Genomic DNA, 13,890 nt, shown 5'->3' with positions numbered 1-13,890 from the left:
CGCTACCTGTGTGTGTGTGACAGCTGCACATTGTATTGATACCAGTCACTCACTGCATACCTGTTCACTGCACCTGTGTGACTGCACATTGTATTAGCCAAGTCAGTGCATACCTTTCACTTCATCCCCCCCAATATGGGCAAAACAGGCAGAGCCAGAGGCAGGCCACCCAGCAGGTCTGTTCGTCATCGTGCTGTCATGATTTCCTGCTGCCCTGGATCAAAGTACAGTGTTCAGAAGGCGCGTTCCATCAACCCCCAAGATTGTCAGGACGCAGTTGACTATTTAACACAGAACACCTCATCTTCCTCAGCTTCAGCACGGAAGCGTGACATATCTTCCTCCTCCTGCTCTGATTCTGGCACCCCACTTAAAGGGAAGGTTCAGGGAGGGTACTGAAAAAATAAAAATCAATTTCCACTTACCTGGGGCTTCCTCCAGCCCGTGGCAGGCAGGAGGTGCCCTCACCGCCGCTCCGCAGGCTCCCGGTGGTCTCCGGTGGCCGACCCGACCTGGCCAGGCCGGCTGCCAGGTCGAGCTCTTCTGCGCTCCAAGGCCCGGCACTTCTGCGTCCCACGCGGGCGCGCTGACGTCGTCGGACGTCCTCCGGGCTGTACTGCGCAGGCGCAGTAGTTTCAGAAATAAAACCTATTTTCTAAATTATAATAATAAATAGCAGCCTTTTTTCAGCTGCATGATGACAAATATAAAATATTTTACATTTATTGGAGGAACCCCTCCCTTCTTTTCAAATTGCCGGGATTTTTCTGGCAAACTGGTGGAGTAGATGGTGTCCAGCAATGGAGGAATTGCTAATGGCTGCCCCCAGTATAACCCTAGATATAAAAAGAGAAGGGTGAAAAGCATGCACTGAAATGATCATAGTTTGAGGGAGTGTTTATTTATCTTTGTATGTGTCAGAGTGGTGCAACTAAATATTTTTAATAAAAAAAATATGTTTGGTTTGGGTCCGCTTTAACACTCAGTCGGCCCCCACCACCAAAGTGCCATCACCCCAGGGCTCAGCGGTGTGGAAATTTTTTTGTGTGTCTGCCTCAGATGAGAGCAATAACATCTGTACTCTCTGCCACCAAAAATTGAGCCGTGAAAAGACCAAGGCCTGCGTAGGGACAACTTCCTTACGAAGGCACATGATGACAAAGCACAAACTGCAATGGGATGACCACCTGAGGAAAAGCAGCACACAAAAGCAAAGCCACACACCGCAGTGAAAGATACCAGGCTGCAATTATTTCTCAAATAAGGCGATACCCAAACTGTACCCTGATGTTGAAAGTGGTGTCATCTCTGGCACACAGCGTTAGATCAAGGGTCCATCTGACCACGTGGTCTGCAAAGCAAGGTCAGGCCTGCCCGAAGACTAAGTCAGTCCTCACACACAGCATCTCTGCCTGCACGCTGTGTCACTGCCTGCCCCAAGACTAAGTGGCTCCCCACACAGCATCTCTGCCTGCAGGCCGCTTGACTGCCTTCTCCGCCACCACCAACAGGGTCCAGGACTCCAAGCGGATTCCTGAATTTTTAGCAGCGGCCGCTATAATAATTTTTCTGGTGCGTGTACATGCCTGCCTATCTTTCTGGCTGCACTGCAGCTACAACAAACAAAACAAAAGGCATGTACACAGTGGCGGACATACGGCCGTGCAGGCCGTGCCGCCGCACGAGGGCCCCTGAAGTTCCGTTTTCTTCAGGGGCCCATTAAGTATTTTTTTTTTTAATATATATATTTTTTTATTATTTTTTCCCCGGGGGGCCCCGACTCCTATCCTCCCTCCCTCCCTCCCTCACTTCGGGGGCCCCCCTCCCGGTATGCGCGGCGGGAGAGCGGCAAATCCGGGTCTCCAGGCATGCGCTAGAGAGCTCCGCCACTTGGTCTCCAATATGTCTCCAACTTGGAGACATATTGGAGACCAAGCGGCGGAGCCTTCTAGCGTCTGCCTGGAGAGCCGAAGAAGACTTCCTGTATTTGCCGCTCGCTCTCCCGCCGCGCATATCGGGAGGGGGGCCCTCCGAGGTGAGGAAGGAAGGGAGGGAGGGAGGATAGGAGTCGGGCCCCCTTCCCAGATAGCTACTAAAAGGGCTACCTGCCTACCCACCTGGCTACCTAACCACCTACCCACCCGGCTACCTACCCACCCACCAGGCTTCCTACCTACCTACCCACCCAACTACCTAACCACCCACCAGGCTTCCTACCTACCTACCCACCCGGCTACCTACCCACCCACCAGGCTTCCTACCTACCCACCAGGCTTCCTACCTACCCACCCGGCTACCTACCCACCCACCAGGCTTCCTACCTAACCACTCACCCGACTACCTAACCACCCACCCGGCTACCTACCCACCCACCAGGCTACCTACCCACCCGGCTACCTAACCACCTACCCACCCGGCTACCTACCCACCCACCAGGCTTCCTACCTACCTACCCACTCGACTACCTAACCACCCACCAGGCTTCCTACCTACCTACCCACCAGGCTTCCTACCTACCCACCAGGCTTCCTACCTACCCACCAGGCTTCCTACCTACCCACCCGGCTACCTACCCACCCACCAGGCTTCCTACCTAACCACCCACCCGGCTACCTACCCACCCACCCGGCTACCTACCCACCCACCCACCAGGCTTCCTACCTACCCACCAGGCTTCCTACCTACCCACCCGGCTACCTACCCACCCACCAGGCTTCCTACCTAACCACCCACCTGACTACCTACCCACCCGGCTACCTAACCACCTACCCACCCGGCTACCTACCCACCCACCAGGCTACCTACCTACCTACCCACTCGGCTACCTAACCACCTACCCACCCGGCTACCTACCCACCCACCAGGCTTCCTACCTACCTACCCACCCGACTACCTAACCACCCACCAGGCTTCCTACCTACCTACCCACCCGGCTACCTACCCACCCACCAGGCTTCCTACCTACCTACCCACCCGACTACCTAACCACCCACCAGGCTTCCTACCTACCTACCCACCCGGCTACCTACCCACCCACCAGGCTTCCTACCTACCCACCAGGCTTCCTACCTACCCACCCACCAGGCTTCCTACCTACCTACCTACCCACCCACCTACCTACCCACCCGGCTACCTACCTACCCACCCGGCTACCTACCTAACCACCCACCCGGCTACCTACTGGGCTAGTTACCAACCCACCCACCAGGCTACCTACCCACCCACTCGGCTACCCACCCACCCGGCTACCTACCTACCCTCCCACCAGGCTACCTACCTACCCACCCACCAGGCTACCTACCTAACCACCCACCCGGCTACCTACCGGGCTAGTTACCAACCCACCCACCAGGCTACCCACCCACCAGGCTACCTACCTACCTACCTACCCACCCACCCACCAGGCTACCTACCTACCCACCCACCAGGCTACCTACCTACCTACCTACCTACCTACCGGGCTAGTTACCAACCCACCCACCAGGCTACCTACCCACCAGGCTACCTACCCACCCACCAGGCTACCAACCCACTCACCCACCCACTCACCCACCCACCAGGCTACCTATCCACCCAACCACCCATGGGAGCTGCGCGCCGGATGGAGGCTGGGACAGGAGGTATGCTGCTGTAGGTGAGTAAATGTTTTTGTTTTTTTATTTATATTAGCAGGTGTATGTTCTGGGCAGGTCTGCCACATGATTGCATGTATTTTCTGTGCAAATCTGCCGACATGATTGCATGTATTTTCTGGGCATATCTGCCGACATGATTGCACGTATTTTCTGGGCATATCTGCCGACTTGATTGCACGTATTTTCTGGGCATATCTGCCGACTTGATTGCACGTATTTTCTGGGCATATATGCCGACTCGATTGCACATATTTTCTGGGCATATCTGCCGAAATGATTGCACGTATTTTCTGGGCATATCTGCCGAAATGATTGCACATATTTTTTGGGCATATCTGCCGAAATGATTGCACGTATTTTCTGGGCATATCTGCCGACATGATTGCACATATTTTTTGGGCATATCTGCCGACATGATGTGTATTTTCTTGAGAAAACCTGCACAATTATGTGAATTTTCTGGGGAAAGGGTCACCAAAACTTGGGCCCACTGCCTTTGCGTTGCACTTTTCAAGGGAACCTGAGGTGAGAATAATCTTGAGGCTGCCATATTTCTCTCCTTTTAAGCAATACCAGTTGCCTGGCTGCCGTGCTGGTCCTCTGCCTCTTATTCTTTCAACCATAGACCCTGAACAAGCATGCAGCGGTTCAGGGGTTTCTGACAATATTGTCAGAACTGAGAAGATTAGCTGCATGCTTGTTGCTGGTGTAATTCAGTTTATTACTACAGCCAAATAGATCAGCAGGGCCGCCAGGCAACTAGTATTGTTTAAAAGGAAATAAACCCTCACCCCGGGTCCGCTTTAAGTTACAGTTAGCTCCGCCCTCATCCGGTCATTGCCACGCCCATTTTTAACGCGCCGCAGGTTCTATCCACACCTATTTTTTGACGCGGCGCGCTTCGCAGGTTGTAGCCACGCCCATATTTTGCCGCGGTGCGCTGAGCGCGCCGCAGGTCGTAGGGGGCCCACAATTACAATTTTGCACAGGGGCCCACTGCTGGCTGTGTCCGCCACTGCATGTACATGTGGCAATTCCCCTTCGTGATCGTTACCTTGCCGCAGTGAAGGGGCTTACATATCAAAATGAAGCAATGACCGCCAGCTATATGAGTGTTGGGGTTGGGGGGCACACCTGACCCAAGAAGATAAATAATAAGGTTGTTGCTTCATTGTGGACAGACCAAATTCGATCAGCTGCCCACTCAGTCACTGTTATTCTGTCATTCAGCTACCTCAGCCCGACCATATGGGCTTGAAAACAACCATGCCTTCAGTCTGCCCATGATGCGCACGCACCAGTCCAGCATGGCCGTCACTACACAAACAGCTGTTTGCGGTGCGTTACACAGTGAGTTTGGTGTGTCAGTGTGAAGCAGTACTCTAATTACACTCCCTGATTGATGTATACACATGCAAGATGTTTTAAAGCACTTTAGGCCTGCAATTTAGCATTCAATGTGATTTCTGCCCTTAAAACGCTGCTTTGCGTCAAATCCAGATTGTTCCCTGGGACTTTTGCCGTCTATCCCACTCATCCATGCCCCCCTCCAGGTGTTAGACCCCTTGAAACAACTTTCCCATCACTTTTGTGGCCAGCATAAATGTTTCTAGTTTTCAAAGTTCGCCTCCCCATTGAAGTCTATTGCGGTTCGCGAAAGTTTGCGCGAACCAAACTTTTGCGGAAGTTCGCGTTCGATGTTCGCAAACCAAAAATCTGAGTTTCGAGCCATCTCTACTCTGGATATAGTAAACTTAGTCCTCAGGTCCCAGCAATTGCATCTGTATAAATATACAATGTACAACTTCTGTTATAATAAACTACTTCTTCCTTGTCCGTTGGAGTTTACTATAAAGGGATTCTACTGTACTAACAAGCAAGTGTAGTCATGCTACTACTGCAGAGACCTTAAACAGAGGAAGGACAGGTGCCAAGGGATGTGGCCAAGTCAAATGCAAACCAAATTTAACCCTTTTGCACTCACTAAACACACATACAGCAACCATGACACAAACAGTGGAAAAGAAGATGAAAAATAACATTATTCGGCTCAAAAAATGCTGCAGTGTTTTTGCCTGAAGTTAGTCCTCCGTGACAAGGTTCTGTCCTTCACATTGGTCCGTACTCTAAAGCCTGGTAAACACTTTCAATTATGATTGGCCAATCACTGACCAATTTTACCCACACAATCTGCTCATAGTATTCATTATCTGTTGATCCCCATACTACACGGAGGTGATAAAATTGGTCAGTGATTGGCCAATCATAATTAAAAGAATGTGCCAGACTTTAGTGTGGGTACACACATCCAGTTTTAATTAGCCAATGAATGGCCAATTTTACCACTTCCATGTAGCATGTAGTATGAAGACCGAAAGAGTTTGAATACTATGAATAGATTGTGTAGGCAATCTCTCCTACTATATGGTGTGGGGGGATGGGTTAAAATTGGGCAATCATTGCCCACGCAAATTTGGATTCGTGTTCGCACCCTTAACTCACATCAGTAAGCATGTAAACAATTTAATAATAAAACAATAATTCAAGCATCTAAAGCCTGGTATATTTCCCTTTAATTATGATTGGCCATTCACTGACCAATTTTACCACCTACAAGGGCAGGGACCTCCTCCTATTGTTTCTTATTTTGTTGTAATGTATTGTATGTGTACCAATCCTGGTAATATCTCAAAGCATACAACAACTATGTATGTATTTGTACTTGTATTGCTGGATTGTCACAATCGTAAAGTGTCTTGACCTTCTCATGTATTTATGTTCTGCAATATTGGTTTTGAACTATGCACAGCGCTAAGGAAGATGTTGGCGCTGTATAAATAAAAAATAATGAAGTGGTCTCTTAGTATAGAACAATTCAAATCCAGATTGAGCCACGCTTTGTTTTTTGTCAGAATTAAAGCAATTCAGGACGATATAAAGCAACCATGTCATCTTACTATGATGACTATGTAAAACACCATCCTTGATCTGACCGTGGTATAGCCTCATTTAGTGCATAACCTCCCCGATGGACACCGAAACTCTATATGAAGACAACTGATACCTTGCACAGCATTTAGACAGGTCCACAGTTCTTCTTTTTCCTCCGTTCGGCACCTTTCTCTCTTACTCTTGTTTTTCTAACACTGTTCTTCATTTCCTTTTTCTCTCAAATTCATTTTTCCTGACCTTGCTGGTTCCTCTTTAATGAACAATGTTGTTATTAGTCATCTCCTCTCTGTTCGTAGGTGGAGCCAATGGTAGGTTTCTGAACCATGCCACAGGGGAAGATCCCTTGGGTGGTTTAAAAACAATCTTTCAACCCCGGATATCTTATATGCCCCAGGGGCTAGTTCTATTGTCCTCCGGGTTGGAGTTGGGTGCGACTCTATGTGAGCCTTTCGCACCGGACCCAAGGGCCAGGAAACTGGTGCATAATATTCCTTCTGCCGGTAGTTATGAGGCCTTTGAAATGTTCCATATCTGTTAATAGAATGTTATGACTGTATACACCTGCTCATTCCATATTGTCGTACTACTGCATTATCATTGTACTTTGAAACCTGTAAGGTACTGTAGGTACCATCTTGCCTTAACAAATTATATTGTATAGATGTGTTATTGCTATCTTTTGCAATAAAAAGTTTCTGCCCTGGAACTCATGGGTAGCAAAGTAGCTGAATTAAACTCAAATAAAATGGTATTACATTTATTTTATTTTAATATGTGTATTCTCTTTTCAGGTCAACTGAGCAGTACACAGACCAGGAAGAGTTGGTTAAGGGTTCAAGCCATCTTAATAAAGTTCAGATGTTTCGACTGCGTAAAAAACTGAACCAACTAGACAGTTTTCAACAGGAGAAGGAGTTAATGCTTCAGAAAATCAGGTAAGAAATATTTATAGATTATGCTGACTATAAGTTTAGTTTAACATTAGCAGTTCTACTGTATATCTATGCCTCTGTAGTCAATAGATACTGGCGCTTAATTTAAATACCTGGTATATGGTTATCCTTGCTTTATCCAATGTCTCTTGGTCATACTCCCATCTTATAACCCTCCCACACATTGCTTCTGCCTCTCTGTTATAGTCCTCATCCTCCGTACAATTCCTGCGTACCCGCAGTAGTTGTCCCACCAGTATTCCCTTAAGGAGTGATGGAGAATGGAAACTAGAGGCTTGTTGCAATGTGTTGCCAGTCGTAGGCTTTCTAAAGGTCAATGTTTTAAGCTTTTCATCCTCTTCCCTAAATAACAAGTCCAGAAAACTAATGTCCACTCTATCTTCCGTATGAGTCAACACTATGTTTCTGTCATTCATGTTTAAATGGTCAAGGAATACTGCCAATTCCTCTCTTGTACCCCGCCAGACCATGAAAGCGCTATTGATAAATCTAATCCAGGACGCGATATGCGCCCCAAAAGCCATATTTACATACTCCTCCAGTCGTGCCCAAATGGAGGCAAGCATAGGCCGGGGCGCACGCCGTGCATCGACTGATCTGGCAGTAATAGGTCCTATCAAATTTCAAACAATTACACACCATTTCAAAGAGGTCTATGATGAGTTGGCATCTAGCGCATTGTACACCCCAACATTTCTCAGAAAAAAATGCACTGCTTGTAGTCCCACATGATGTGGAATTGAAGTATACAATCCTTCAACATTAATTCTGCCAACAAATCAGCTGTATTTACTCTCAGATCCTTCAATGGATATAATACATATCCCGTATCTCGTGCGTATGAAGGTAGATGCTTTACCAATTGTTTCAAACTAGTATCCAAGAAGGTAGCTACCTTATCAAATGGCCCACCTATGGCGGACACGATCAGTCTCCCAGGTGGACACTCCACATTCTTGTGGACTTTTGGTATGAGATACAATACTGGTACCCGATAATTGATCACCTTCATGTATCTCCACTCATCATGTTTATTGCCTCCTCTTGTAGTGCTTTATCAAGTTGGCCATTCAGTCTCTTTACCATGTCAGAAAATGGGTAATTTGTCAGTTTTTTATATACTTCTGTGTCTACTAGTTGCCTATAGACCTCATTGAGGTACAATTCCCTCCCCACAACACCATATTTCCATCCTTGTCACTTTAATATAAATCAATCTGCACGTTTCAGATCTTTGATTGCCTGCATCTCCTCAGGTGATAAATTATCCCTCACTGGAAGGCGCCAATTCAAAGATCTCAAATCTTGTTCTACTTCCTCACCAAATGTTCTAAGGTGGGGATTCAGGGATAGGGGTGGAAATTACCTCTATTTTGGCCTCAGATTTGTATATGTAACCAGTTGAGACTCAATTTCCTCACTGTCTGTCCATCACATTCAAGTCCAATAAAGCCTCCAGTTCTACAAGGGTCTGTCTGTCCGCCACTGTAAGATCTATTTCTGCCCCCTCTGGTTCCACTTGTTTTGTTACTGATGTTTTTCTTGCCCACATGCCCTTAAACAGGACCCTGTGCAGGAACAATCTAAGGTCCTTATAGACCTCAAAGTAGTCTCAATGGCACACAGGTCAGAAAGACAGTCCCTTGTCTAGGAGCATCCTATGTGATTGCTTTAACTCAAAGTTAGACAAATTCAAAATATTCATCTGTTCATGAACTGTAACCTCACCTGACATCATTGATTGGTTCTATTGATTCCTGTTCTGAGATTTCACTGCCCGTGGTGGTATATCCCTCTGTAAAATGGGTTTGGGGTCCTTCCTCACTTTTTATCTAACCTTTCCTGGTAAGTGAGACCTTTCATCCCTCTAATCCATTTTGTTGCTCGTCTTTTCTTGTCTCTATTTCAGGGACTTTCTTATTCTACTATTGCTAGTCTAGTGGAAGGGTGAGGAGGCAATCAGGTTAATACAATTTTAGCTTGGACAGGGGCTTTAAGGTACTGGTAGGTTAAAATGTTATTGTTGGCTGCCAGCATCAAGAAAGAGCCAACATGTCATGCTCTTTGGTAGCGGATTTTTGGGATATGTGTTATTCACTTGCATCTGCAGTATTAGATAGGTAAAATCCAACCAGATCCATGGTCGGCTCTGTTCCATAGGCCCTATCCTCAAATCTCCAAACCCCAGAACAAGCTCCTGGGACAAATTTGTAATGCTGCAAAAGCTTTACTTGCTAAGACTTGGAAATCCCGCCCTCCCTCCAGAAGCGAACTTATAAACAGAATACAAAGAAGCGAACTTATAAACAGAATACAAAGTATATATGGGTTAGAAAAAATCACTGCAACAATTCGAGAGACTTCTCCCCAGTTTGACTTGATATGGGATCCTTGGACAGTATGGTCGGCTTCAAATATTTCCCAGTAACACTGAGGGCCCTTTTCCACCAGCGGCGTTTGCGATGCTGAATCACGAAATCACAAACCGCTAGTGATTTTTTAAATCGTTACGGTTTGCTAAATAACATAGGAATCGCGGTAAGTTATTTCCACTACCGGAATTCGTTTTTGCCTCAAACGCGATTGCGCTGCGGAGCGATATTTGCCGCGATTTTGCTATGCACACTACAGCATAGCAAAATCGTGAAAGCAATCGCCGGAACTTTCCTGCATTTTGCGATTCAGCAATCGCTAGCGTTCAGCATGAACGCTAGCGATTGCTAGTGGAAAAGGGCCCTAACTCTCTTCAATACCTGTTTACATTTAAAGTTATTATATTGGTATACGATATTCTGTCTTATCACTGTTTTGTTGTTATTCTCTGGATAATATCCTCCAAGCATGACTGTTGCTGTTGCATATTCGATGTTGATATATGTTCAATATTTGTTTCTTTATTCTTTTTGAACAATAAAAAGATAATTGAAAAAGAAAGAGCCAACATTCCTTTCAGATACGAGCATATCATATCTGGTAGCAATTTAGGAGTCACATATGACCAGATGATGAAGTTCCAGCCATTTAATATTCAGATGTCAAAAATGAAAGTGCCTTAGATATTGTGCTAATGCCTATTTGCTAGAAGTAACCACACTAATATTCACCATCTGTAAAGCTGTGTACGCTGGGGAAGTACAGTGTCTGTTGAAGGATATTTATGAATTAAATATGCTGAAGTATCTAGGGATTGATTACATGGACTGGAAATAAGATGCTGAATGTGAGGATCCATCTTATAAAATTTATATGATCTTTGTTTTAGGGAAGAGCTCAGTGCATGCCGACAGAGGATGGAGTCTCTGGAACAACAGAAGTATAGCGTGGAGATGGAGATTCAGGCGGAACAACAGGCTAACAACATGTAAGCAGGAGTTTGACTTATGGAAATACAGCTTGCATAATAAAAGGCTGCAGTTCTATACAGCTGCTTGGCTACCAGATTTATCATTTTTGTAGAATTCTAGTGTCAAACATTATTTTATAGAGCTATAAAACTGAAAGTAATACAACGGAGAAGGTTCACACTATATCCAGCACAGTTGCTAGCAACCGCCAACGTTCAGCCATTTTGCCAAATCACTTAGGCCCACTAATTACATGTATGCATTTCTAAATCACATGTTTTCCACAGCACAATACAGTGTACACAGAGCAAAGGCGCTTGCAATCCTATACCCTTTCTCATTCTACAGATACATTTTTGAAGGCGCAGCTAATTAACGTGCCAATTTGTGTTCTAGGTGTGAAAAGAAACTGGGGGGTATCTGTAGGCAGCACATGCACTGGTTTAACTACAAATCTTAGGGCCTCCCATTAAAACTGTTCACGCCCTTCCTCTTGCCTACCCCTGGTGACCGTCACAGCCTTGGGACCCATTTTGCAAATGTCATAAAGCAGGTGTGGACATTGTTATCCTCACACCCATAACAATTGTAGCCACAAAAACACTTGATCGGAAGGATGGACACCTTTATCGGAGGGAGTGAAATAGTATTTGGATCCCCCTTACAGCTCTGGGCCCCCTTGCGATTGCAGGGGCTGCTCTGAATTAATGTACCGGTAGTTACTGACAGACAGACCACATGCAGCTGAGTTTGACAAAGGAGCTATGCGCTCAAAAACGTTGGTATTGATCACTGTATGTGATATATTTAAATGAACACTATAAAACCAAGTGTTCTAAAATGACAATGTACAAATAATGTCTAAGTAGCTGTGTAAACATTTTCCTATTTTTCATGTTAAATATCAGAGGCAAAAGCTTTAATTCATTGTGTGTAGGGTTTAGGTCTATTGGAACATATAATTCTTAAAAGGGGTGTCTGCTTAAATGCACAGCGAGTGTTGTTCATTTGCATATTAGACTACAGAGTATTTTTCTCTGAAAGCAAAAAAAAGTATGAAAAGCTGTGGTGTCACAGACAATTACAAATGTTTATAACAAGTTACATTTCCTCTGCTCTCTTCAGACACTTCATTCAGAGACACAGGACTTTCGCTCACACACACAGGGTTAACAGATGCACTGTGAGGAAATTCCCCTCCCCTCATGGTTCACTCTGCCATCAGATTAGAGCAGACTTGTCGTCAGTTAAAAGTGAAAGGAATTTGATACAGTAAACAAAAGAGATAAGCAAGTGAAATGTATACATCATTATTTACCAGAACTTCAGGAACTCTCTCAATCCTAGGTTAAAAAACACGTTAACCGATAGTGTTCCTTTAAGAATAAAATAGCATAATAAGTTAACGGTGCCGGTCCATTTCTTTTACAGTATTTCGATTGATGATCCAGAGTGCTGCCAGATTGATCGTGGCACGTCACAATTGGAAGGTGGATGCATAGCTCCATTTTCTCTGATCACTGTAGTTACGGCCCTGAGTACAAGCAAACACAGGTAGAACTTAAAGATGAACTGTCGCGAAAATCTTAAAATTTAAAACACATACAAACAAGAAGTACATTTCTCCCAGAGTAAAATGAGCCATAAATTACTTCTCTCCTATGTTGCTGTCACTCACAGTAGGTGGTAGAAATCAGACATTACCAAAAGTTTTTTGGCTAGTCCATCTCTCCATAGGGGATTCTCAGCATGGACTTTATTCTTTATAAAGACATTCCCTGAAAAAAATGTAAACAAAAATGCTGGCCAGCCTACCTGCTCTCTGTACACTATTTTGGCTTTTCGATGGAGCAACTGCCATTCACTAAGTGCTTTTAAAAATAAAGAAAACCCTGAGAACCCCCCTATGAGAAAATGGGCTAGCCCAAAATCTGTCGGTAATGACAGATTTCTACTTCTTATTGTAAGGGTCAGGAACATAGGAGAAAAGTAATGTATGGCTCATTTTACTCTGGGAGAATTGTACTTCTTATTTGTATGTGTTTTAAATTTTAAGATTTTCGTGACAATTCCCCTTTAAGAACTGCATGGAGATACTAGGCCAAGATTTAGACTGTGTGTGCTGCAAAAATTCTTATCACAATTATAAACAAATTTAGGAGAGTATAAGAACAATCGGGTTCTCCCCTGTTATCTAACCTTGGACATGTACTGTACACTCACTGGCATCTTTATTAGATACATCTTGCTTTTACCAGGTAGTACCCTTGCCTTCAGAGCTGTGTTAATTCTTAATGGCATATATTCAAAAAGGTGCTGGAAACATTGCTCAGAGATTTTGGTCCATATTGAAATGATAGCATTATACAGTTGCTACTAATTTGTTGACTGTGACTGCACATCAGTGATGTGAATATCCTGTAACTGTTTCACCACATGCTAAAGGTGATCTAGCAGATTGTGATTTTGGTGACTGAGGAAGCCATTGGAGTACAGGGAACTCATTATCCTGTTTAAGAAACCGGTTTGAGATAATCTGAGCTTTGTGATATGGCGCATTATCCATAGAGTAGCCATCAGAAGATAGGTACACTGGCGTAAAGAAGGGATGAACTTGGTCAGCAACAGTGCTCAGGTAGGCTGTGGTCTTTAAGCAATGCTCAATTGATACTAAAGTGTGGCAAGAAAGCCATCCTCACTCCATTACACCGCCACCACTACCCTGAACTGTTGTAGGCAGGATGGATCCATGCTTTCATGTTGTTTATGCCAAATTTTAACCCTACCATTTGAATGTTGCAGTGGAAATTGGGAATCATCAGACCAGGCAACATTTTTCCAGGCTTGTTTAGTCCAATTTTGGTGAGCCTGTGCAAGTCGTTGCCTCAATTTCCTGTTCCTAGGGGACAGGAGTGGCACCTGATTTAGTCTTCTCTCTGATGTAGCCCATCTGTTTCAAGGTTCAACATGCTGTGCATTCAAAGATGGCATTCTGCATACCTTGGT

General features: G+C 45.1%; 2 protein-coding genes across 6 annotated transcripts in view; one reads left to right on the top strand and one right to left on the bottom strand.

The window, feature by feature from the left end:
* Window positions 1-13,890, top strand: part of CFAP74 (cilia and flagella associated protein 74) — a 261,484-nt gene that overhangs the window by 10,440 nt on the left and 237,154 nt on the right. For all 5 annotated transcript variants that reach the window (XM_068240650.1, XM_068240652.1, XM_068240653.1 and 2 more), the window contains exons 4-5: window positions 7,379-7,522; window positions 10,803-10,901. In XM_068240650.1, the coding sequence (XP_068096751.1) occupies window positions 7,379-7,522; window positions 10,803-10,901 (243 nt within the window). The remainder of the gene's footprint in view (window positions 1-7,378; window positions 7,523-10,802; window positions 10,902-13,890) is intronic.
* The window catches only part of GABRD (gamma-aminobutyric acid type A receptor subunit delta), a 101,328-nt gene that overhangs the window by 76,410 nt on the left and 11,028 nt on the right, over window positions 1-13,890 (bottom strand). The window lies entirely within an intron of this gene.

Source organism: Hyperolius riggenbachi, chromosome 6 (assembly GCF_040937935.1).
Source record: "Hyperolius riggenbachi isolate aHypRig1 chromosome 6, aHypRig1.pri, whole genome shotgun sequence".
Classification (NCBI taxonomy): Eukaryota; Metazoa; Chordata; class Amphibia; order Anura; family Hyperoliidae; genus Hyperolius; species Hyperolius riggenbachi.
The sequence above is the reverse complement of the archived record's forward strand: the minus strand, read 5'-3'. Positions and strand labels throughout refer to the sequence as shown.